At 40.1% G+C, this 27,683-nt stretch overlaps 1 protein-coding gene across 1 annotated transcript; it reads right to left on the bottom strand.

Moving 5' to 3' along the window:
* On the bottom strand, positions 1-25,147 carry arhgap25 (Rho GTPase activating protein 25). Its single transcript, XM_031300601.2, has 11 exons — positions 24,794-25,147; positions 18,611-18,813; positions 15,639-15,726; positions 15,133-15,246; positions 13,507-13,711; positions 9,558-9,693; positions 9,334-9,407; positions 8,624-8,745; positions 7,924-8,078; positions 2,524-3,062; positions 1-680 (listed from the first exon to the last, which is right to left on the bottom strand). Exons 1-11 carry the CDS (start codon positions 24,855-24,857, stop codon positions 479-481), a joined length of 1,902 nt encoding a protein of 633 aa, XP_031156461.1. The 5' UTR covers positions 24,858-25,147; the 3' UTR covers positions 1-478.
* Positions 25,148-27,683: the final 2,536 nt, after the last annotated feature.

Here is a 27,683-nt window from a genome sequence, read left to right on the forward strand (position 1 = left end):
TACACTTACATGTGTGCTGTTTTATTATTTTACCACTGAAATGAAACATGGAATAATGGACTATTCACTCTGCAAATGGCACAAATAGTATTTGTACTGTCCACCATTAACATTAATTCAGTCCAGATGAACAAAGGGTTCCATCTAAGCTCAAGTTGTCCGGCCTTGGACACACCAGATCAAGGCAGTTCATATACAGTGACATGACTCCTGTAGTAGGGAGGAACCAACTTGTGTTGTGTAAAGTCTCTAATGTAAATAGAAATATTAAAGCCCATTTAGATCTCTACTTAACAGACTTTCCTCACAGGCACAAACAAATGCGCCAATAATTTATCTTGAGAAGCAAACAGAGCTCAGATGGAAACCATCCCACTGGAGGACAATAGTATTTTCCATAACCAGTTCATGTGAAATTAGCTCTGTTGAGGTTAACGCTAGTCATAAATCCATAGACCAGTGATTCTGAGAATGACTGTTAGGTGGGAGCGTGTGGCTTTTTGGTGAGGAACTGCTGAATGTCTCTTTGCAGCTGGTCGTTGCGTCTCTGGGCCTCGTCGCGGCTGCGCTCTGCATTCCTCAGGCAGATCTCCAGAGCAGCCACACGGTGGCGATCTGCCTCCAGAGCCGACTGCAGCTCCGCCACGGCAGCCTTCAGCTCCTTGTTCTCCTGCCGCAGACTGCAAGAGACAGTGAGAGACACGGAGGGTTCAGACATACAGTAAAAGAAAATATGTCTGTCACTGTGTAATATTGAGTTCTAACATTACCTTTTCTTTCTGCCAGTGGAGCAAGATTACGACACCTGTTTTCAATGTAAATCTACTTGTGTTGAGAGTTTCCTAAAAGTCAGTGTCATCTGGATTTTGGTCTAGTGATCTGCTTTATTCTGTCAAGATATGACTCTCATTCCTACAATATTCCCAAAGCAAGAAATACTGTATTTGGAACAATCATGTTAATAATAATAATAATAATAATAAAATGCATTTTATTTATATAGCGCTTTTTTTAACCCTCAAAGACACTTTACAAAGTTTTTTGTAGTTTTTTAGGAAAAGGAAATACACATACTACAAGAATTCACTCTCTACAATCCACACATGAATTGACATTAACATTGATCATGTTTAATGTTTGATAAAAAAAATAAAATAAAAATAAAGGCTGGTCATTTTTGGACCCCAGGAAGACTAGCTGGTCGTCTAAATGTCAGCTAATGGGGATCCTTATAATAAATACAAATAAATACAAAATATGAAACTAATCAAAACACATATTTTGCCCTGCTACGTCCTGCTCCGCGCCCTGCTATGCCCTGTAATGCCCTGCTACACCCTGTAACGCCCTGCAGTGCCCTCCTACGCCATGAACTACTATTTCTAGTCATAGTTCCATTATCTCGATTGTGACTATAATCGCCACTGTTCATCACACCCCCAACCGGCACCGTCAGACACCGCCTACCAAGAGCCTGGGTCTGTCCGAGGTTTCTCCCTAAAAGGGAGTTTTACTCACCATCCAAGGTTTTCTCCCTACACTCCCTCAGGAAAAGAATCTTGAATATAATTTTTGTTTTGTTAAGTTTCGCTCCAATCTGGGTGTTTGAGTTGAAGGACTGCATGCTCCTCCTTGGGTTGCAATTAAAAACACCCTCAAAAACGTTTAAGATACACCATATACCTCAGGGTTGGCAAGATAAAATAGTTCCTAAAAAGATTACGTCATATTTTCACCTGACAATATTGTTAAAACATTACTTTTGTGGTAAATAACTTCATACCACATGTAATGGTCGGTGAGGGTCCCTCTGGTAGGGCTGCTCCATTATGGAAAAATCATTATCGCGATGATTTTGGTCAATATTGAAATTATTTAACACGATGACTCATTGTCTTTTGGAAAGATGTTGCAATTATTGAACTAAAAAAACTGTGAAACAGTTAAACAAATCAACAGTGAAAACACCTTGAACTGTGAAATTTCAATTAATACTTTTCCCATTTGAACATTTTTTTTTTTTCAGAACACCAGACAAAATAAGAGTTAACTTGCAAAACGTGATGTGCAAAATAATCGTTTTTAAAAAAAAATTTGGAAACAAATTAAAGTTACGAATGACTTCCAGGATACATCTTTTGGATATATATACTGTTATGTGACCCATATAATATAATAACACAAATAAAACAGCCTATGAAGTAAACAACGCCTCTTGTTTTTCTAACTGTATATCCCCTTGTCATTTTTGTGGCTATGAATATGTATAGGGTCAAGTGCCAACAACTAACAATTGAAATAGTAATAAAAAATATAGTCCGAACAATAATCTCTTATATAAAAATAATTTGGCATATCTAAACATAATCAACAATTACCAGTCACACGCCTTAGGACCTTAGCCAATGTTAGCAATTAATTGCGGTTAAACAAAGAAACCGCGATTATGTAAAAAAAAAAAAATATGGACAATTATACAATTATGTAATAATTGTTACAGGCCTACTCCTCAGCTGAACTCACCTGTCTACCAGCTGCTGGGTGTCTTTCTCCGGCTCAGACCTGCTGTCCACCTGCGGAACCGAAGCGCTCGCTGCCAGCTTCCCTACACTCGTCTGCTGAGACAGCACCTGAGCAGGCTGGGAGTCGCTGTCAGGTTTTTGGGAGCCAGCGGTAGATGGACTTGTGTTGTCACTTCCTCTTCGGGCTGTTAACCTATCCTCTCCCTCCTTGTTACTGATCTGAGCCCCCCCGAACAATGAACCTGAACTCCGGAGGTCCAGGATCTTAAAAATGTCCTCTGACAGTGTTCCGCTCTTCTCCTCCATGCTCTCCTGGATGTTACTCCAGCGGTTGAGGGCCTCCGCCTTAGCTGCCATCCCGGTGAGGGGGCAGTTGAAGGTGGGCAGGGTCTGAGTGCGTTTGCGGGGGCTTGTCCAGTCTGTGGTAGGTGAGCGAGGCTCCTGAGGCAGGTTTTGGGGGCTGCAGTTTCCTCTGCCTGGACCTGGACTGTCATTGTCCTCCTCCTCTTCCGGAGACTCAGACAGAGATGCATCACCCATCTGAGACAAACGCACAACTGACGATTAATTACAGATGTAAATATACTACATATAAATACTATACTATGTGCAGTTGTTATTTTAAATCAGAGGGAAGAAATGGAGGCAGAAATAAACTTCAGTTGAGGAACAACCATGAACTGAACCACAGCAGATTGGAAAATATCAATAGCACAGAAAGTGTATAAGGTCATCATTCCAGCTAACCGCACTCTGAAAATTCATAGCGCACCACCAATATATTCCTGTAGATAGTTAAATATAATGTGTTCAAATTAAATACAATATATGTTACTAAATATTATACTAAAAATTTCCTGGAAGACATTTTGACTCATCAGGGTTTCCCCTAGAAAAGTTGTTAGGGCCACTGACAAGTGTCTTTTTTTTTTTGACGAGGGCCCGCCTGGGGCCAGTCACAGACTAATGGCAGCATTAATGTAGAGCCAAATTCTCTTTGTGACAACAGAGTCATGGACGTAATCGCGAATTTGAGAATTTAAAAAGGTATTGACAGATTCCATAGGGCTCTACGCTACATTAAGTCAGTGCTAAAAGCTAATGTTTAATTACATACGTCAAACATTAAAAGATGAATTATAAAATGTGGAACATTGAATCCTTAGGATTAACTGTATCTGTGGATGGCTACCTTGGTGGCTACCTGTAGGCCAGTAAACCTATCATCAGTGGGTATTTATATGCTATATGCTAATAATTTGTTGGATACATGTTAAGACATTTTAATTTATTGAAAAAAAACTTTCAAAAATTAACAATAATTTGGAGGCCCCCCTGCAGTGACTCTGAGGACCCCCTATGGGCCCCGGACCTCCTGTTGAAGATCTCTGCACTAGGGGAAACCTTGCTTATTAATATTAAATTAATGATGGCAGAATTCCATTTATCTGCTTTTATTTCAGGGCCCTGGCACTGTGCACTGTCACTCTCACTGGGGCCCTTTAATAGAAGGGAGCCATTGTTAGTGTTATTACTAGTAACACTTGTGCTTTTATGACAAGTCAAAACGATGCTGCTGTGAAAAAGGCCTATGAAGCTTTAATACCATTATCCATCCATCATCCACTTGAAACCATTTTAAGTGTTCGTGAGCTAGTGCTCAGAAAAAAAATATCAATTCATAAATCAGTGAGAGAATTGTGGGAACCAAAACATTAGGATTTAATGTTGGCATATTCACACAAATTAGCATTTTATGTAGCACACAGTCACCCTGGCACTGTTAGTATTTGTACCAATGCCAGCAGGTACTTGTATACAGTTGACTGTATATAGAGTTGTAAATAGGCTCTCTGTTTGAAACCTCTGCTAGTGGTTTAATCTTGGAAGGTCAGCTAACATGTGTCTGTTTTTTCAATGGGCATCATTCAAGCATTAAAAGATAACTTTGACATTTTGAGAAATAAGCTTTATTTGCTTTATTGCCGAAAGTTAGATGAGAAGAAGGATTCCATTTTCATATTTGTACATTAATTTAATGAGTTAATTTACAGATAGTTAGCTTAGCAGAGAGACTGGGAATGGGGGAAACAGCTAGCCTAGCTCTGCAAACCTGTACGCACTGAATGACTGTGATATGAATGATGTAAACTATGAGTGAGTGAGTGATAGATTCCTGAAGTGGAGAGTGTTTTTATGATGATATTCTGTATATATTTTATGAACTTTTGTAAGTATAACATCAACCTGTCCAGGGACTGCAGGTGGAAATTAGCATTTTTTGCTATAACCTATCACATGACATCTCTTCTTTTTTAGACTAAGTAAGTGATGAAGTACAACCAGCAGAACACTAATTATGTGTAAGGTAAGTTTAGAGACACAACTCTATTTAATTATTAAAATATTATATGTTTTTGGCAAAAAATATTTCCAAAAATTATGAATATGCTTATTTTTTAAAGTGCTGTAGTACAACTAGCAGGAGACAAGTTATAATTGAGGTACGCTTGGAGACACTACATTACTTAATCATTTAATTAATAAATATGTTTGTTGTATCTCTTTTCGGTGTTTGTAGACGGTCCCTAAGCACTCGTCTTACTGCCGTCTCACCAGCGGCTGCTCATAGAGACCAATGTTATTTCTCCAGGTTGGAGGACGGCTCGTTTAGATGAAAATGAGTTTGTAGCTCGTTGTTTACCTCACTACGGTAGGAAAGATGCGTCGTTTGTGATTTAATAACATTTCGCTTTAGAGTGATTGATCCCAGAAGTTCAAATCTGTGAATATCTTTCTAACTTTACCGAAGTGTCAGTCACGGTGAAAACCGGGGACATTTCCGGGGACAGCTCAAGCTGCTGACAGGTCACCTAAAGTGGGGACTGTCCCCAGAAACCGGGGACTGTCCCCGGAAACCGGGGACGTCTGGTCACCTTAGCTTTTGTGCTGGACTACACCTTGGTCAAAAGCACAAACTAGATATAATGTGCTAATGATTGAGCTCTAGAGCCAGGCTAGCTGTTTCCCCCATTTCCATTCTTCATGCTAAGCTTACCGTTTGTTGGCCCCAGCTAGACTACATATTTGCCGTACAGAGAGTGGTAGCGATAAGCAAGGTAGTGAAGGAGCTAATTTCAGTTTTGCCACAGCTGTCTTCAAGCCACTTAACAATTGTTGACGCTTTTGAAAACTTGGCAACTTTATCACCGAATGTAAGAATCGTTTCTGACTGTGGGGGTATTTTATCCATAGATTTTGTCAACAAATTGCCCCATCTGATGGAATTAGCCTTGTTAGCCAAATAGCTAACTTTTACATATCATTATGGATGTTCAGGTATGTGTTCTTTTTCCCGTTGGCTATGGCCTTGTCCTGTTTTTTAGGATATGTTCTAGTGTTTAACCTGTTCAAATCCACCTCTTTTGCTTGATTTTCGTCTATTTCTCGTTCCCAAATGGAAAAGCTTATAACAGAAGAACTGCAAGGCCAAAATGCATGTATGAGGCTTCATTTGAAACCTACATTCTTCTACTTTATGGATATGTGCTTGATTAGCATGTGATTAAAACACAACATACACTACAGCAGTTCAAACATGGTTCAAAATAGTTATTTTGGTCCCGTCTAAAAAAACGCAATTTTTGAAAAAAAACAACTAAAACATACTTTGTGCCACACTATGCAGAACACATACCTTCTACACCTTGTCAAGAAGACCTCTATAAAGTTTCAGATCTCTAGTCCTAACCTAATGGGAGCTAGGGAGTTTTCAGTATTTGGTATAATATGCGTCACTGGTGTGCCAAAACCTCTCCAAAACTTCTCCAAGTGACCAAATGTTGCTAAATGTTTTTACTCACTTCTATGCTGTTAGACAAAACATACTAAAGACTTAAAATTACTTACCAAATCGTTTTAAATTCATTCAAACACTGTTGAACATATTTTTTTCTCATAAATCAGATGTACGTGCGTGCTGGCTCTGGGAGGCGGGGCTTAGGTATGTTACCCATTCATTTGGACTGGCTCCCATTGGATATTCCTATCATGCTATATACCGTTGGAAAGGGGATGTTGTCGGTACACGATCCGTTCTGCCTGCACGATCCGTTCTGCACATGCGCAAAATGTTAGCGCATGCGCGGTTGTACGAGAATTTACGACACTGCACGATCTGTTCCACGCTTCCGGTCGACAGCCAAGCTAACGTTAGTTTAGCTAACAGCTAATTCGGCTAACTGCTAGCTGAGACAGCATGTAATAACTTTAAAAGACCCTCAAAATAAAACTTGAAAATAAACGTTGACATATATAACAAACACCTAACATATATAACAGCTGTTACGTCAGTTCTACTTTACTTGTGCTCATTTAAAATCCAATCACTCAATACTTGTCTTTATTGTTATTACTGTGAAGTCTTAATTTAGCTGTAGCCTGCTTTTCCCATTACGTTTGAGTTAACGTTATTTTAGACTGAATCTAGCTGTCAGCTAGCGGTTAGCCGAATTAGCTGTTAGCTAAACTAACGTTAGCTTCCCGGTGGAGGCTAGCCATAGGCTAGCGTGGAACAGATCGTGCAGGTCGTATGGATACGTAAAACAGTATTATCTTGCGCATGTGCAGAACGGATCGTGTACCGACAGATGTGATTCGCTACAACTGCCATGATTGACGTGTCGATAGCCAATGACAGCTTTCCTAAAATGGCTGCTCAGAGAGATGACGCAGCATATTGACCGCTCCATAATGGGAGCGCTTGCTGTATGTCGGGGGCTGTCCCGGGGTGAAAACTAAATAGAAAAAGTTGGGGATGCTTTCGCATTGTAGGCAGCAAGATAAGGAAAACAAGCATACCCAACAACACCGTGCAGGATGAAGAGAAAATATTATTTTTGCCGACTGCAGTTGACAAAGGAGGTTAGCAAACAGTTAGCTACGGACTTTTTGTTTTGTTTTTACACAGCATTTTGTACCTACTGGATTATTTTTATGAGAAACCCTTTTGGTCTTTTGATTGTTGGACCCTGATGGACTAAATGAATATAAACAATTAGGGAATGGGCGCATATTCAGACTTTACAACTGCTTCAAAGGTAAGAAGTCGTCACTTTTAATCCTTCTTTTTTTGTTTAAGAGGTCTGTACATCTAAATGAATCATGTTTGTTGCTATGATTTCCATTAAATTAACTTCAGAATTGGATAGCTGAGAATCTAACCGATCTAATGATGTGTAATATGTCCATATTGACAAAAGTCTCACATTCGTGAAATAATTTTTAATGTTGAAATATTAATAAATATTAAAAACGGCCCGCCGGCGGGCCGATGGGAATTAACAGGTTAAAACACATTCTCAATATTTCAGAGGCTTAATGTGTGGTCAAATGCTCGTACCTCTGCAGACTCCCAGCCCACAAAGCTTCGGGGAGTGTTCTTCTGGCTTTCAGCCTTGTTTGAGGGAGGGGAGGGAAGCACGTCTTTGGAGAGAGGAAACAGAGTCTCATGCTGTCTGATCATCACTGTCATCAGCCTCTGGATCTGAGGAGTCGCTGCGAAGAAAAACAAACACAAACGTGAAAAGATTATGATCAAAACGTCTTCTCCTTAGGCTCTTGTGCAAATTCTTGATTCACTTTCTTTTGAAAATTCACTTGAGCTTTTTATTGAGCTTTTTTGTTCTTCTTTTGCAATGATGTACGGTTCAGATATGTACTGTAGGCATAGACATACTGTTTGTCAGTGGAGATAGTAGGTAAAGTGTTTGGAATTGATGAAGTAGCACATGTTTTTTGCTACTTGAGGTCTGAGTGGTACTGAGGCATTATTGTAGGCTGCTTTATTGCAATAAATATAGTTTCCAAAAAAACAGAAGGATGTCATGGCACAGTATTACCACATAAGATTGCTTAATAAAATAAGCAGTCACACATCATTTGGATTCAGGGTGTTTCCCAGATGTTGAGCAATACAGATTTCACAGCCAATACAGCAAATAAATTATACGATTAGCCTGTTTTGGACCAGAATATCAGACACATCCACATAATTGAACATAGATGTGCACACTTGTTGTTTCAGGACACATGGTTCTTACCCTTCATCACAGTGATGGGGTCTTCTATCTGAGGTTTGAGCAGGTTGATCCCCATCACTGTAGCTAAGTTCTCCACATTCATCTTATTCACACTGGAGTGCAGCTGCACCTCAAACAAAAACCTGCAGAGCAAAGAGTAGGTGTGTGAATCTTCACTGGTCTCGATTGCGATTATCCTGTCAACGATTCGATATCCCGATGCATACGATGCGTCACCTCCTCAATATTATTATTTATTGCTACACATGGTTTTCATCAACAAATTCAAGCAGTCAGATATATATGAACTCCCCTTTTTATTGTATCTGTCATTGCATCGATTGCAATGATTAATTTCAACACCCCTAGCAAAGAGACATGATCAGCAGACCCAAAAACAGATTTTGTTGTTTTCAGTGGTGATGATCCAGAATGAAAATCTGCAGGATTTAGCAGACTTTCTGTTGCAGTTTTTCTGCTTGGGGTGGAGATGTGTTAACATTCTGAGTTAAAAAAAAATAAAAATAATTCTGCAGATCCAGGGCCGCATGTGTTGGGGATGGAAACTGATCTGAAGTGTCTTGGTCAGTGAAGATATTAAACATCGACCATTTTCAATTATGAGTACCATGAGAAAGACAAGATCTTTCCAATTACAGTGTGTCCTCTGTAACCACAAAGGCATCGCGGTATCCCTTTACGTGATGCTTTGCGCTCCAGCTTCCACTCACCGGCAGACATAACTGAGAAGGTTGTAGTTGGTTTTGGGGAGAAGGGCGATTTGTTTGTCCAACTTTTCCCAACCCTGAGAGGAAACATGAGCAAGAGATTAAAGGACACACACACACACTCAAAATATCACAGGCGCGCTCCTGCATGTACACACATACACAATATATGCAGACACTCAGACATATTTTAGCATTTTTTTTAATTTTTTATTAGATAAGCCTACCTCTGTGGTGCTGATGTCCGGCATGTTGTTGGTGCAGTCCAGGAAGTCTTGGTACTGAGTCCAGGGCACCACGGGCTCAGGAAGCTCGCGCAGGTACAGCTTGAGCAGCGACGCCACCGTGTGGACATCTGTGTCACTGCAGTCAATGACAAATCATCCAATGAACATCCACTAACAGTACAACTCAGTCTGGCTATCACCAGACCAAGCTCAATCTTTTAAGATTGAACATTAGTCTGGGGAGTCTGCTCTGTATTTTCTGCTGCACAAGGGGCGTGATCAACGGGCATAGTTCAAATGAATCTGTACACAATTGGATAGTCCTTCAACCAATCAGACCAGGGTGATGTAGCAGCGACAGCAGCATCAACGGGTTGCTGCGCTTCGGTGGCCGGCTTGTTGAATGTAAACAAAAAGCTGGTTGGTCGCTTCTCTATCATCATCGTGTTAAACCCGCCAATAGCGTGCCAGGTGGATAAGCCAGTTTGTGATTGGTCCCTGCAAATTTGTAATGGAAGCAGGATAGATAAACGTACAGGTTTCCAGCCTGAGCTGCAGGGTGAAATCAAATCACTGGCAGACCGGGCTGGGTTTACCCAGTCTAAGTACAACTGACAGTTAGACCGCGAACACAGAATGCAATGCTAGACTAGTGTATTAATTTGCCAGTACATGAGTTGGCATGTATTTGAAAAAAACTTGCAACCTGCTCACTACATCATAGACTTACAGTTTGCTTATTTACATGCTCTTTAAGAAGGATATCTAGGTTTTTTTACTGGATTCTACACATACATGCATACACACAAGTTGCTGTTTTGGTTTTACCATGGTGTATTTTTTTTCATTAAATGTGGACTTCAAGTGTTGACTCAAACAATAGCAAGCTTAAGACCTGTAGAGACTAATCTGGGTCAACGGAAGTACATTTTCAGGGTAATTGCTTCACTTCCGCTCTCTCTCTCTCTCTGTGTTGCCGTTCTCAAAATCCAATCACTTCGAGAAACAACAACAAACTTCGAGCTAGCGAGCTACACGCTGAAAAAGGCAAGTTCTAAAGAACATTTGGATCGTGCAACAAGGCAGGCCTGCTTGGTTCTTTGGGGGGAATGATTGTAAAGATTTACAAAGAATATGTTTACGGCATGTACCCTCTAACTGGGACCTTTAGGACTGATTGGTGGGATTGCTGTGGAGGAAGTACACCGGGCAATACACTGGTAAGAGCCAATGAGGTTTAACCATGTATCCAGCTAATTTAAATAGCTCACGTTACTGTATTGTGTGAATAGTTAACTTCATTTAATATTATATGTGGCATTTTTCTTTTGCGGGGTGCAAATGTTACGCCAAAACAAGTTCCTTCCTGAGGCTTTGTTGCAGAGCCACCGTCGCTGCGTCCGGAGTTTAACGCCGCCCAAGACGATTGTGATTGGTTTAAAGAAATGCAATTCTCCTATCCTAGAATGTATGTGTGGCGGACCCAGAGATTAAGCCACAGCGCTGTGGAGATAGAGCTGGCAATGGAAGACTATGTAGAGACTAACACCCCTATTTACTTTTCTTTTCCAAAGTTACGCCGGCACAGAACACACCGAACAGACTCGAGTCACTGACCTCGCCAGACTGTCCGACGGCCGATAATCGGGTTGGTGTGTCAGCGCCTTAAGATACAAACTACTGCTGCTCTGTCTGATCTTAGTTTGTTTTTGTAAAATACAAAAGGAAAAAATAAAATAGTCAAAGAGTTTTTCCCATCGTGACTAAATGTAAGAATAACATTTACATAGGCTTTACAAAGTCCTCTAGGATTTTGCTGTTTTTGGAGACTTTGGGCCTCTGGACCTAGTTTTGTATATTTAGCTGGCGGCGCAGCAGGTTTGGATTCAGTTTGGTTGTTTTGACTCTGCCAAGATAAAAATTTGAAGGGGGAAAACATTCACTTTGGCCTGAAAGCATCCTTTAGCAGCCCTTGTTGGCTGCTCCTTGACTGTGCTCACACTAGATTACAGACAAGCAAGTTTGATGAAATGGATGTTTGAATCAACAATGCTCTGTCAGAAGAGCTTGTGATGTTGAGTAATACAGGCTTCCTCCTGTGTGTCTGCCAGAACAGGATGTGGTACCGCCTTCAGCTCTGAGCAGACAGAAATCTATCAGGCGCTCTGCATCGCTCTCATCTCTCCTTGCTTTCTCAGAAAAAAAGAAAGCTGATGCTGATTGATTGAGGTGAGGACTTTTTTCTCCTTATATAGCAGTGACCTTCTTAAGCTCATGCATTTACCAACCCAGTTTAAAGAGGGCTTAAAATGATTAACAAGGACATTGCTGGTTCTGTTAAGTGTTTTTGAGATGTGTGACCCTGCTACTTTATAACCACTTTATACTCCTGTATATTTAAAATAACCAGAATAGCCCTGTTTCATACACAGTTTATGCCACATACACAATATATATGGCAAGCCTCAGTTGTAAAAACAGTTGGAGATTCAACAATGGAGATTCTTGTTGGAGTGCTGAACCCAAAATCCAACAGATATGTTCAAAAAGTGAAGAAAAGGTAGCACATCTCAAGTTCCCAAGTTAAGGACACAATACTCTAATTTCCCTTAATTATGCTCACATCACAATTAATGAAAACGTTCATTCAATTTATGAAGCGTTCATAAGCGTTCGTGATGTGAGGATAACTAGTGAAATGAGAGTATTTTTTCCTCCTTAACTTGGGAAGTTGAGATGTGCTACCTTTTCTTCACTTTTTAAACAAAGCTATAGCAAGCCGTTTGAACATTTCATTGAACCACACTGCATTTTAAATATCCATAATAGCATTTCTCCTAGTCAAAATGATATTCTCACAAGTCGGAATGGTAATTAAAGATATCCAAAATAACATTCTTACTAGTAGAAATTGTACTCAAGATATCTACGACTTTGACTGTACTAGTCAAAACTAAATTTCAATCCTTAAAAAGTGGGTAAAAAGTGTCAGTTTTAACATTTAATAGCTAAACTGGATATTTATTGCGAAGTAAAAAACATTTCAGATGGCGTCACTTTTTCCATTCATGTTTATTGGGCTTTCAATTTCAGATATCCACAACGCCATTCTTCCTATCCAGAATCATTATTCTAGATATCTGCAATATTATTCTTACTAAGAAGAACTCTGATTCCAGATATCTACAACCCAATTGTTACTAGTCATAATTTTAATTTTAGATATCCAAAATGAAAAACAGATATCCACAAATTTGTAGATATGTGCAATTGCATTTTATCTAGTAATAATTCTAATTGAAGATATGTGAAATTGCATTTTTAGTAGACATAATGCAAATTGTGTATATCCATAATTACATTTGAACTAGTCACAATGTATTTTAGATATTCAAAATTACATTATGGATATCTGGAATAGTTTTTCAGTTTGGAAAGCTGAAATCAAAATGATGACTGGTAACAATTGGATTGTAGATATCTGAAATTGGAGTTTTTCCTAAGAAGAATCTTATTGCAGAAATATAGAATGTGGATTCTGGATGGGAAGAATGACGTGAATATCTGAAATTGAAAGCCCAATACACATGAATGGCAAAAGTGACTTTATTTGTCCTAGGAAGAATAATGTTGTGGATATCTGAACAACAATTGTGGATAGGACGAATGCAATTCTGAATATCTGAAATGTTCTTTTTAACAAGGAAGAATAGAATTACGGATATCTGCAATAAATATCCAGTCTATTAAATGTTAAAATGACTTGCCATACAATACCACTACTACTACTACTACAACTACTACTACTGAAACATACTTGTGTGGGATCAGAGCAAAATGTTTTAGAATCAGTAATAATGTAATATTGAGGTAGAAATCATGACTTTTTTTTTAAATGTAATGGCTCATTTGGCTCCAGTCTATACAGAGGGAATCATATGTATGTTACCTGGGGAAGGAGGGTCTCTCTCCTGCATCAAAGGCATCTCTGAACTGTTTGACAGCATTGTCCTGACCCGGGAGGCGAAAGATGCCCTCCTCATTCAGGCCATGCTCTTTGATGAACTCCACACACTTCTGCACCAGGATTGGCACCATGTGAGGCCCGAACCGTTGCTCATATGTTACTGTGTCCATGAGACTCTTTCCAAACACTGCAGACAGGCAGAGGTAAGACATGACATCTTGGACCAGTAATGTTCATACAGTAAAATCAGCAAACATTTTACTCATTCAAATGAACAACACTATTGTCCCTGTCATTGTATTTGTTGGAGTGAAGACATTCTTATTTATTCACTTTAATGTAGTAGTTTGACATTTTGAGAAATAGCTTTTTTCTCTTGCTGAGAGTTACAGCTACAGCCAGTAGCTGGTTAACTTACAGTAGCAACAGCTAGCCTGGCTCTGTCCAAAGGTTACAAGAAATCCCTACCAGCCCCTGTAAAGGTCACTTAATTATAATTAAAATGTCATATCCTTCTACTCCGTATGTAAAACAAATTTTAAAAACTGGCTTCCTTCTTTTTATCCTGAGTTAATTCAATTCATTTTTATTTATAGTATTAAATCATAACAAGAGTTAGCTTAAGACACTTTACAGATAGAGTACGTCTAGACGACACTCTATAATTTACAAAGACCCAACAATTCCAGTAATTCCCGGGCTTAAGAGGTGCAATTCCTCCAAATCATACGACCACATAGGTTGTTTGTTCCTACCCTCTAATATGACCCATACGAGTGTTTAAATTTAATAAATTAGCGCTCCTAGTGCTGGCAAGAAATACGACCCACAGGTAGTTTCCATCCTCATACCTAAACGTAACGGTCGCAGTTTTAAACACGTCGTTAACGTTGTGTCACAGTTTGGTTACGTTTAAGCTCAAAACAACTTAGTTAAGTTTAGAACAAGATTGTGGTTTGGGTTAAAATCATTACATTTGTTACGTTACTCTATTCCCATACATACGTAGGTACATGAGGTAATTATGCATGTGATGTAGTTTTGTTTGATAGGTAAAGTTAAAATAACTCTGCGTTTACACTTAAAAAAAAAAAAGGAATATGAACATGGTCTCCTGGGTGTAAATGGCGTGCTTGTTTGACCTATCCATCTCCCTTCCCAGACGTTCTCTGTATAAATACCACGTTACATGACTTCCTGATTTTTTCTTGTCATAATTACTACGACCACTAGAGGGTGCTGCTTAACAATAAAGGTAAATATGGGTCGTAATTGCTGCTTGTAAAAATGACCTATGGGGTCGTTTTTTGGAGGAAGACAGACTGTGAGGCAGATTTTTATTTGTTTTACGTTTTGACAAAGTCAAGCTAGCTGTTTCCCCGTTTCCAGTCTTAATGCTAAGCTAAGCTAACCTGCAGCTGGCTCCAGCTACATAGTCAATGTACTGACATGAAAGCTGGTACAAATCTTCTCATCTGACTCTCGGCAAGAAAGTGAGAAAATTTACTTTCCAAAATGTCTCATTTCTAGAAAAGTCTTGTCAAAAAAAGATAGTTGTAGAGTCATACATAACCTCAGTTTCCATAACAATATAAGGTTTTACTGAACCTCCACTTGTTGGTACTCCAATGACCCTGCGCAGAGTGCGGACCCACTCCTCCATGTCACTCTGGGAGTTTGCCAAGAACACATAGGGACATCGCTCTCTGTCTCCAGTTGGACCTGTGAAAGGATGGGTATTGTTGGAAAAAGGCTTCTTAGTACAACAAAACCTTTAGTAGGACAGTTATGTTAGATTTCCAGAGAAGATTGAGATTTCAATCAGTTTGTGGTAGTTTCTGACTTTCTACTATGCAGGTAAGTGCTGACTCATACAGATACCCAAAAGGGACATGTAACCTGATTGAATATAGTCATAGGTAATAGTAATAATTTAAAAAAGACTGGCATACAAGGAAGAACAATTATGTAACTTATAAAGAAGACAAATATGACACAAGGCAATAAATATTAATGAACTGTATGTGATGTATTACTGCTGCACGCACAAAAAAACCTGTCTACAATGGCTAAAGTCAGTTTTGCTCCCTTTTAGGGGTAAATTATATGCTTACGTGGTATGATCTCGAAGAGGTACTTCCCAGGATCATCTGGGTTTGGAGGGAGTTCATTAACTTTACTGAACCGCAGCTGGATGACTCCCTGGAGACCAAAAAGCAGGAGCACAAACACACACAGAAAACAGCACATTAGATCTATGCTAAACTGATGCAAGCATCCATAGGAGAACTCCCAATAGCAAGGAAATGGGAGCGAGAACTGAGCCCTGAGGGGAACGCAATTAATTGGGAGACAGTTTGTTCCAAGAACCCAAATCACCAGCAGATCCATTTCAACATATGTCATAGGACATATTGGACTCCTCAGAAGAGATACGTCTCTAAAGTCATTCCCACTCCCTATTGCACGTTCTGTCAACCTGAACAAACTGGAACTTTCCTGCACATTGTCTGGAAGTGTGAACAGGTGCATGATTTCTGGAACAAAACAACATCAATAATATCTGATGTGATAGGATGTCCAATTCCTACTGACCCAATTGTTTTGTTACTTAATGACAACTCTAAATTACACCTGCTTGAGAGACAGAGGAAAGTTTGGCCAGCCGGCTCAACTGCAACCAAGAAAATGATAGTTCAGCGCTGGCTCCCCCCCCACTCGCTTTGTGTCAACAGTGGTTGGCGTATTTTCTAGACATAATTATGCTTGAGCTCTCTACAGCAAGGATTAACAAAGCCAAATCACCGACTATAGACCTATGGAAAAGCGCAGCAGCACAAGTATCAGTCCTAATGACCTCAGCATTACAGGAAATAGAGGAGAGTGACTAGGCAAGGTGTGATTTCTGTTTTTTTTTTTTTTTTTTGGCTTGTTTGTTTATTCCGATTTCCTCGAGACCGCAGAGTGTGGGGGGAGGGTGGGGTTTTTTGTTCTTGTTCAATTGTATTTGTCTGTTCTTTATGTTCAAAAATATAATATAAATAAAAAGTTGAACTAAAAAAAAGAAAACAGCACATTAGTGTCATGTCCAAAAATGTCAAGAACCAACCACTGATATTTCTACTCATGTTTATAATTCATTCAAAGAGCACCATAGTCTACCATCAATATTAACTATTTACCAGCAACTGGACATGACATACTGAAACGTTGGTAAATTATGTTTGCATCGTGGCTACAAGTGTGCAACTTTCTTTTCTCACACCTGAACTTTTGTTGATGTCAGCACCTTTCCAACACACTTTTGGTTACATGTATGTCTTGTTAATGTAGGTAAGGCCTAATCAGGTATTTCCATTGCAGGTGTATCACAGTTTCTTTTCTTTTATGGTCCTAACATTGTATCACAAGGGCTTTTGCAGATGTACACACTGAAAAATGCAAGAAAATGCTCACTGCTGATCTATTATCATTTGAATTAGGAACTACTCTTGTTCTATACGGCATATACAGTACAGTATATTTCCCCGGTGACCATACCTGACTCATACCTGGAACGTCGATTAGTGGAACGACAGAATAGGTAGATTGGCAATGACTCTCAAAAAGACATATATTGACTATTGATTGTTCGATTTACTGCTACACGGTGGCCCTTTTAAACATGTGACCATTCTATTTAATGTAATGACGCAGTTCTAAACACATAGTTAACAATGTGAAACTGAACTATTTAAGTATTGGTAACAAACATACTTAGGGTTAGTTAAACATCAGGGATTGGCTTAAAATGAGTCACGTAAAACTACTAAAAAGAGGACATAACATGACATCACAGACTAAGGTCCGTAAAAGATGATTAATTTTAAAAAGTGACAGTTAACTTATGATTTCACACGGGCACAAACCCCGGTCTCCTGAGTGAAAGTCTTGTGTTTCTTCGACCCACCCACCACGCCAACCTGCCTACTTATGCAGAATTTGGTGCTCTTATACTTCGTTACCTCGCTTCCTCATTTGTACTGGCGATAATTACTACAGCCTCGAGAGGTCAAGAAACATAATTACGGGTCGTTATTAGCTGCTTGCACAATCGACCTATATGGTTGTTTTTCTGGGTGAGGCAATCTGTGCAGCCCGCTCCCTCTACAGATTCTTCACCCACAGGCCCACTCTTTATTTTTGTTTTAAAACCAAGGCTAAAAGTGGAAATGATTATGATTTTTCATTCAGTTCTTCGTTTCAGTGTCTTTGTTTTTGATGTTTTACACATTAATATGAAATGTGACCACGCTCCTCTGCATAGATGGTTATAGTGCAGTTAAAGGTTTTTGTGTGGCCATCCCTGGAAATTCCAGCTAGTAATGAGACTATGGGAGTGTAATAGTCTAATCGTCTCTACACCACCTTTTGTTGGTCCACATTTTGCACAACACGTAAGGAGAGAATCAACATTTTGTGTCCCACATTGACAGATCTACAGCATGATAACAATACTGCAGGATCTTGGCTGGATGGTTGTTTAAATTTTAAAGAAATGAGCGTAAACCAGTGAAATTAGGTAAAAGTGTACCAAAAAAGACTTCCAATGGCTTTTCTTTTGTGAGTGTTCAAGCACCATTTGTTTTGTTTACAGGAAGTGTGCAAAGTTAGCCACACATGTTAGAGTGTTTGTGGTGTTGGTTGGAAATGATAAAGGGCACATTTCTGATTAACCTATGAATTAAACTATGAATACAACATATTTAATACAAAAAAGTACTGACTTTAGATTACTAAATGGTGAAATGATGCTGGTTTGCTTTTTTTAAATAACATCACTGAATGTAAAAGAAGTAGAACATTTAATAGAGAAAGAAGTTATTTTCATAACAGTCCTTATCCTCACATATGAGTTATTGCATGCACCAAATTCGAAAATGTTATTATAGTCATTTAATGGTGATTACATTTTGAATTGCTTTGGACATAATGTGCAACTGTGTTTTATGTCAGGAAAAGGACAAAAAGAAGACATAGGATTATATCAAAATCAATATAAAAGTATTAGTCCGGGCTAAAATAAAGTAAATTCACAGTGTCTCACCTGGACAGTGTTCTCCTTGTCATCTTTGTAGTAGGTCAGCGTGGTTCCTCTCAGCACAAAGTAACGCTGCTGCCAGTTCTTGACTAAAGACCTCTGCTGTTTCTTGAGCCAGCCGGCCTTCAGCGGCCTCTCCATGGACCTGGAGGAGCGCGGCGAGCCCGTGCCGGGGCCTCCCTCACCGGGTATGACACTCCTGGATCGTGCTGACAAACACCACAAGAAAGCTGTTGGTAAAAGTGTCATGAAGAACAATCCCCAACGTCACAGCCGGAGCTGTGAAACATTACCAAAACATCAGAGCTCTAGTCAACTGGAACAGAGCACTTCCTCTTTTTGATATCAATATGCATCAGCCTATCACATTTAAGAGACCTGCTAACTGTAGCCTATTTTTGTTCCCCACTTAAACAGTTTCAGGCTGAATGGAAACTGCTGGTCTGAGCTGACCAGTTTCCTGTGGAAGGTGCACCAACGCAACTGTGATTGTTCTACATAAATAACAAAGCGGTCTCAAGGAGCCAAGCCAACAAACAATAGGCCAGAACAGGGGTCTTAAATGTTTCTTAAGCCAAGGTCCCCTTAACTGAAAGAGAGATGAAGCAGGGACCGCCTACTACATATATTGTATAAAATGAAGTTGCATATTAAACTGGGCCTACAATAACGTGTAGGGCAGGCTAAGGCCTTTATAAATACCTATTTTGCATAGAATACTAAGCTATTCAAATAGCCTAATAATTGTTGCCATGATGTTATAAATCATGTTTTAATGTTAAACATACATGTGGCACAGTGAATCTTTAGGATTAACTGTATCCGTGGGTGGCTATCTTAGTGAGCACCCACGGAAAATACTGAGCACCCACGTGTGCCAGACTGCCAGTAGGCTACATTCATTTAAAATTAAACATTGCAGTTGGTGCTAAGTGGAGCGTCAGGTGGAATTGATTCTTAATTTCCCACGAAGCTGATCGCGGTTACGTGTCAGTTAAACTTCTCATCTCCAATCCTATCTGTATTTGTGAGAAGTGGTGCTGTCCTGAGTTGAAAGATAGCCTACTTTACGGCTTTATTATCAAGTTAATAGGTGTGTGTGTTCCTTGCCGTCGTCAGTTGGAGGAGCCGTCAGCGTTCATTTTGGCCGACTTGACTTAATGACCAATCTGATTGGTGGAGTGCTAGCCCTTGACTAGCGAATCAGTGCGCGAGAAAACCGGAGCTGACAACGGCAGTATCTTCTTATTACTAGCCATCGTATTTTCTTCCGTTCAGCGAGTAATGACAACAACGATCCTTCTTGACTACTATCAACACTCTCTGATGAAAACAATGACTGACGACAGCGTGCTCTGTGTTTACTAGGTCTAGAGAGATGTTCCGTCATTTCCGACTGATCAGTCCGACTGCCTTTTCTGCTGATGGTTGGCCATCGGGTTGGTGTGTCAGGGCCTTTAGGCCAGAAAGCGGTGGGGATTTATATTTGCTAATATGTTGGATTCATGTTAAGACTTTTACTTTTGTTTTGTTTTTGTTTTTTTAATTAACAATAATTTGGAGGCCCCCCTGCATTGACTCTGAGGACCCCATAGGGGTCCCGGACCCCCTGCTGAAGATCTCTGGGCTAGAAAGATCAGAGATTAAGTGCTGTATAGACTTAACAGTAACACTTTATTTGAAGAGTGTGCATAAGACGGACATAACACCGTCATAACTATGACATGACACCTGTAATGAACATGAATGTTTATGACTGTTGTCATTAAGTGTTATTCGGTAAATAATGACACTTTTAATGCAAAGTTAGCATTGTTTCAGATGTTTGTGTTATGACAACTTGACATTAAGCAAGGTAATATTAACCTGTCAATGTCTTTGTTATAACAACTTGACATTAACCTAAACAACATAACATAAACATAAAAGTCATAAATACGTCATGGCAGGTTTAATTATCAAACTTTAAGAAACTATTTTGCTTTACGTGTTCACATTACTGTTATTAAGTGGTTTGTTTTTACATTAGCTGTCTTGAGACCATCACAATTGTGTCATGAATATTTTTCCTTGGCTTCAAGTAAAGTGGAACCATTTGGAGTTGTCATAAAAGTTATAATACCAGTGTGACAACAGTGAATGCAGTATACCGACATGATTTAATGAGTTTTACAGTTTGTTTTACTTGATGCTAGAGTAACCGCTAACTGTAGTTAGCTGTCGTTAGCTAGTTAGCTTGGTTAGCTTTACAGCTGACTCAGCCCCGGGGATGCAAGGAGCCAAACCCGAAAAGAAAAACCATCTCGGTACTGTATTTCCAGTCATCAAAATGTCACACCCTTTCAAATCAAGTGTCACCGACTTAACTTGAACTGAAACTGACACCAAAATCCTCTTTTAAGGTTTTTTTTTAGAATGTCACCCTTGACTGATGCTTGTCACCCTTGAGTTGTGTGACTGTGGGCGGCCATGATGTGATGGTTTAATGGAGCGATGAAAGGGCAGAGGCAGAGGTCTACGTGGCTCAGAGAAGACAGAGTCCTATGGAGACGGTCTGAGCCACACGCAGGACTGTGGACTGCAGAGATAGCTGGATTGAGATTGAGCCCACTTGCTCAGTTGTTCTTAAATTCAGCGTGTCTTCTTAAGCAAGATGATAGAGGAGAAGAGAAGAAGCAGGGCAGCACCGGGGTAAACAGGAAGCGACCACATCATCGCCGGAGGGCCAGCGACACTTTGAAGGTCTCCACCTAGAGGTTTGATCTAAGCGTCACCCTCCCTCGATTAGTGGAAAGTTAAAGTGCTGTTGAGGAACCCTGAGCCCACACACAGAGGCTGATGTCACACCACACCCATAGCTGACAAACACACAGTTCCTTTAAACTGGCTTCCGCCATCAAAAGGAATTGACTTCAAGTGCAAGACGTTCACATCAAGATGGGTACAGGGGAGATTACATTCAGTTTCCCACTGACTGTGTGGAGGCTTTTTTTAATATAGAACAACAACTAAAGACAATTGTCATGTCATCAGGTTTCATAGTTAAACATTCAACGGAGAAATGTATAAGTGGGTGCACAGGCACACCTGTCTACCCGTTTTCCCCTGTTCCCTGCCTTTATGATAAAGAGATCAGTTCAGATGTATTGAAGTGGGGTTGTATGAGGTACTTCTCCATAGTCAGTGTATTAGCTAGAGTAGATGGAACCCCAGTTTGGACAAGCAGACACAGAAGCTAAGCATTGCACTGCTGTGAACAGTGCTAAGCAGAGGAGCGTGCCTATGTTCCAACAGCCCTATGTTCCTACAGCCCTATGGTCCCACATTTGTAATATTTTTTTTTCATTGAATATTAGGCCCTATGTTCCCACATTTCTAAAAATGTTTCCAAAATTAGGCCCTATGTTCCCATAGTTCCCACATTTCTAAGATTTATTTCCAAAATTAGGCCTCATGTTCCCACATTTCCTTTTTCATAAATTTGTATCAGATTTTATCCCCCTTTCTCCCAATTTGGTAGCCAATTACACCCAACCTATTATCCAGTAGCAATGGACTACAGATGGAATGTAACCCTAACCCTAACATAGGGCCTAATTTTAAGAAAAATCTTTGAAATGTGGGAACATAGGGCTGTGGGAACATAGGGCCTAATTTTTAGTGAAAAAGAAATTCTTAGAAATGTGGGACCATAGTAGCCTCGTGAGACCATCCTGATCTCGTGAGCTCCAGTTTTCCACTCACAGATCAGTCTGGCATCTTGAGACAGAGAAAATTTGGAGCCGTTCGCCAAATGACCAATCAGCGTTGGTTTTGAGGCGGGTTTAGGTGTGACGCAACGAGAAGCGATTCTTCAGTCTAAACAGCATGGCGGCTTCCACGGATGAAATGAGCGTAGCTATCGCGCAAGTTTTATCCAAATTAGAAAGTATTCCTTCATTGAAAGAAGAGCAAAAAACGGCACTGGAGGCTTTTCTCGGAGGAATGTTTTTGCTCTTCTCCCGACTGGTTTCGGCAAGAGTTTGATATATCGTTGATCTGATTGGTTGATTTGGCCCGTCTATCACCAACATAGGTGGTGATAGACAGATGGTTTATCCAATCAGCTAACCAGTATTTTCGCCCCTTCCCAAAAGTTCTCAAACGGAAAGTTCCCAGATGGATATGCCGAGCAAATGCGAAGCAATCCATTTGGCGGAGTCAGGTTAGGACCATAGGGCTGTGGGACCATTGGGCTGTGGGAACATAGGTCTGATAGCAGTTAAATGTATTTTAGCCACCTAAAAAAAAGGGAACTGAAGCCGTTATTTATGCTCTCGTCAAAGCCACCAGACTTCACTGACATTTTACCTCGCAGAACACAGGAGTTGATGGTCTACCACTGCCTTGGTTGGTTAGTTAATTTGTTAGTTCCTAATCCTTTTAAAACACAAAAGTAATAACACATAAAAACGCAAACAAGCTAACCGGTCGAGGCAGCGATAGACCATCAACTCCCGTGTTCTGCGATGTAAAATTACTATTTTTGTCAAGGGAGTCTGGTATCTTAGACGAGAGCAACAAGGGGCTTCAGTTCCTCCCAGGTAAATCTAAACAGGGTTGTTCGATGGAAATTTAAAGCTGTGAACATTTTCTAAACATAGCATATACTTAAACTGATGTCAAACTTTCTGCGTGACACAGCAGATGAGTACTGCATCAGGAAGTTAATTAAATTGGAAGTTAATTTAAATCAACATTTACTCCCGCGCACTGGCAGAATTGTGGTTGTCCCTTGAAATCCTTCTGAAAGACCAGAAGCAGTATGACTGTGCACACACATGCATTACACACACACACACACACACATACTGTATGTAGGCAGAGTTACATACAGACAGCTACGAAGTCAGAGCTCTGCAGAAACTCAGCTCTTGCATCAGTTTCCTGCTGAAAACCTGCGTCACTCCAGTTTCCCGAGTGTAAAACCTGTCACAGTCATGGTCCACAAAACATCTCAAGGTGAAAGAATCATGAGGGGGGACTCTCCAACTTATAGGATGTTCTGTTTTCATACTAAAGAAAGCTCATAATAGCATCTGATATTCAGTCAACATGAAGCAGATAAACTAAATGTTGCTTACAGGCAGCAACTTCCTTCCACAGTGCTGAACAACCAGTACCACTGATTGTGAAAATGATTAGAGCAGGAGCCAAAACTTGATGCACGGTGTGAACAACAGCAGCACTGTTTGCAGTCACTGTTTGTGTGCAAACCACTTTAATTTGAATGTTGCAACTGTTGTGCCATCCGAGCCTCAGAGGAAACAAGGCATGTCGGTGCATTGATTCCACCCTATGCAAACAAGAGGTTAGCACGGTATTAGTGAGTCTAGACTGCTGTACCATCACTTTAAGGTACATGAGTGCACATTTCTGCATGCACAGATGGTCAACAAGATATTGCAATGTCACTTTCAGGTGACTTAAGAAAAGCTTACGCTTTTCGGTTTTAATTGTCAAGCTATGTTTTAATATATAAACAATCTTTTTCCCGTTAGATGACAGTAAACTTTACGAAGAACATTCAACAAGTCTTCGATGAAGGTGCTTTGGAAAATATCACATTGGACGTGAAAGAGGAAGATCTGCTCTTGCTACAGCATCACCATTTTTTGGAAGAATAAGAAATAAGAAATTGAATGGAGAAACTTTCTTTAATAAATGGTGATGCTGTATCAAGAGCAGATCTTTTTTTCAGTTTAATATTAGATGACAGTGAATTGTGTAAAGAAAAATGGAGCAATACGGTAATTTGGTTACCATCACCACACGGCAAGCAACAACTTGCCCAAAAACCCACACTGATAAAACAAAATGCAGATTCAGTTCCTCCTTAATATCTGATTTTACTTTTCTATAATAAAACACCCATTTTAGGATGGTACTTCAATTAGGCTGTATATACCGTGAGTTAATATGCAACAAAAAATGATATTCTTGAAGATAAAAAGAAACATCATTTTTTAATTTGATTCTGTTATGTGGATGTGTTTTACTCTACTCTACTACCATCTCTGGTTTGATGGCAAAATGATGAAGAGTAAAAAGAACAGTGAAACGTCCACACTGTAAAGTGCCTAAAAAGTGAAGTGTGAAAGCGCTGCATCCCCACTGCTGACAGTGAACGCAGCCCGGCCAACGGCTTACCTATGCGAGCTGTCTCAGCCTTGAAGGTGCTGAAGTCCCAGTTGCGAGGTAGTTTGAGAGACATTGTCCTTAGCTCATTACACAGGTCAGCGTTTCATTTCACACATACACCCCGCTGGAGCGCGCGTACACACACACACACACACACGCACACACACACGCACACACACAATTTGATATACACACTCAAACACACACACACTCACAAACAAACTGGAGATATCGCAGATCACACTTCCTACTTCCTGTGTGTTAATCTTTCTTCTTTTTTTTTTGTTCAGCCCTTCTAAACGCGTCCCCTCACGTTGCCTTTTACTTCCATGTTCATACTTGTTGCTGATATAAATGACTTCCAGGCTGAACGAAAAGGTGCAGGGCTCCAGGGCTGCATGTAACACTAGTGAGGACTTTTCAAATGACTAATGTTCACTGGTGTCACACAAAAACCTGGGTGTCTTCTAAAGGAAATAGGTTTTTAACCTTTTGGTTTGACTCCTTTAGCGAGCATTTGGTTTCACAGCTCAAGGCTGCCGTTACAGTGGAGTCAGTACGTACAAAGGTGTTTCTTAAAAGCTTGAGAACATCATCTACTGACCCTTGAATACAGTGATTGGGACAAGGATTGTTTCCCCCCCCCATCCTTAAAAGAAATAAAGTTATAAAATTGCGCGGTAGGTGAAATAGACTGGATATCTATTTAAAAAATGGGGAAGAAGACCAAGAGGGAAGAAACCAGTCACACACAGCACACCACTTTTTTTTTCTTTTCTTTTTTTTTAATATATATATATATATATATATATATATACACACCTTTATTTTTCTTTAAACCAAGGCAAAGCACATTTCAGCATCAAAGAGTACAGCTTTTCTCTAGACAAATGTACAACTCAACACAAACCATTGCACAGTTTAAGAATAATATACTGAAATCATACAGCTTTTTTTTTTTTTTTTTAAAGAGAATCTATAACCACAAAATCAAATGTCAACAAAGGGGAGCCTAAGCATGTGGGACAGACAGTCACAACTCCCCGTACATTCGTCTTAGAGGGCAGGCTGGGCAGGATTCACAACAGAGACAAGACTGTCACTGTGTTGATTCAAAATGGCACAGAGGGGTTTCCTGGGTGCCATGGACGCAGACAAAATATATTCTTTTAATAGTGGTATGTTTATCCTTTATATTCTACAGGAACATGCCGACTTATTGGGACTTTGTCTTATTCAGCGTATCCCCCAGAGTTAGATAAGTCCATACATACCCTTCTCATCTCTGTGTGTGTTGTAACTCTGTCTGACGGCTCCATCTAGCCTAGCTTAGCACAGATCCTGGAGGTAACCGGCTCCATCTAACCTACTGCTCCCAATAAGTGACAAAATAACGCCAACATGTTCCTATTTACATTTTGTGATTTGCATAGTCACAGCGTGTACAAATAACAAGGTCACATGAGACACAGCCATCTTCTAACCGTATACATACTGGGAACTATATTCTCAGAAAGGCGAGGCACTGCTACTCTCTGCTACTTGGGCGGAGTGATTAGTGCAAAGCCTGAAAAGCAACGTTGTTACTCTCTGCTCCTCACCACGGGGCTTCTCAGGTGCTGCGAGCAAATCACTCCGCCCAAGTAGCAGAAGTAGCAGTGCTTCGCCTTTCTGAGAATATAGTTCCCAGTATGTATACGGTTAGAAGATGGCTGTGTCTCATGTGACCTTGTTATTTGTACACACTGTGACTATACAAATCACAACATGTAAATAGGAAAATGTTGGTGTTATTTTGTCACTTATTGGGAGCAGTAGGCTAGATGGAGCCAGTTACCTCCAGGATCTGTGCTAAGCTAGGCTAGCGGTGGGGGCGTCAGACAGAGTTACAACACGCACGGAGATGAGAATGGTATGTATGGACTTATCTAACTCTGGGGGATACGGTGAATAAGACAAAGTCCCAATAAGTCGGCGTGTTCCTTTAACTTTAGGGGTACTGGAATGTAGGGCTGGGTTTAAAAAAAAAAAATTGATTTCCCGACTCTAAACTATCTTTATTTGAATGATCCGATATTGATATAAAACCTCGAGATCGACGTTTTCAGAGGCTCTGTTTTAAAGCTAGTGATCGATATTGGCATCAAGTGAAACTATACAACCTAAGGAATCCATGTCATACTAAATAATGCTCTAAAGTTACACTCCAAAGTGTGGCAATTTTCAGACGTACGGCTTTAGGTAAACAGTCTCTGAATCACGCCCTCTGCACTAAAGTAAGCACGTTTGTCGGTAACACTTTACTTGAAGGTATCTACAAAAGAGTGACATGACACTGTCATGAACACATGACACTGTCATGACTCCTGTACCCTAACCCTAACTTGTCATGGCAAAAACCGAATGACACTTACTAAAAGAAGCGTTATGTCATAAACGTTTATGACATGTTTATAATGTTTATGACACGTTCATGACAGTGTCATGTCACTCTTATGTAGATACCTTCAAGTAAAGTGTAACCCATTTGTTTCTGTCTCTATGGAACTGCTTTGGGGTTAATTCTTAACGACAACATTCATATTTTTAATAATGTACCAGGTTAGAGGATTCCTTGCACACTGTACAGCATCAGTTCTCAGAAAATCTCTTTCATATCCAAGCAAAATTGGTTTTCTAATCTGTATATCCCTAATCAAATCAAATAGAGAAATCAAATCGGGACCTTTTGAATCGGACTGGAATCGATTTAGGAAGTCAGTGGCCATACCCAGCCCTACTGGAATGTATCAAACAGCAGAAACAAAGAGGGTCAAACCTTTCTGCTCAGACGCAGCAATCAGTGTTACACTTGGATCAACCGACCACAGGAGCTCCGGCTCTCTCTAGTGGCCGACTG

Source organism: Sander lucioperca, chromosome 2 (assembly GCF_008315115.2).
Source record: "Sander lucioperca isolate FBNREF2018 chromosome 2, SLUC_FBN_1.2, whole genome shotgun sequence".
Lineage (NCBI taxonomy): Eukaryota > Metazoa > Chordata > Actinopteri > Perciformes > Percidae > Sander > Sander lucioperca.

Coding starts and splice junctions, on each gene's coding strand:
- arhgap25 (XM_031300601.2), bottom strand. CDS start 24,857: ATGTCTCTCAAACTACCTCGCAACTGGGACTTCAGCACCTTCAAGGCT. Junction 3,063..7,923: donor TGGGCTGGGAGTCTGCAGAG/GTACGAGCATTT, acceptor CGTTTGTCTCAG/ATGGGTGATGCATCTCTGTC. Junction 681..2,523: donor ACCCAGCAGCTGGTAGACAG/GTGAGTTCAGCT, acceptor TGTCTCTTGCAG/TCTGCGGCAGGAGAACAAGG.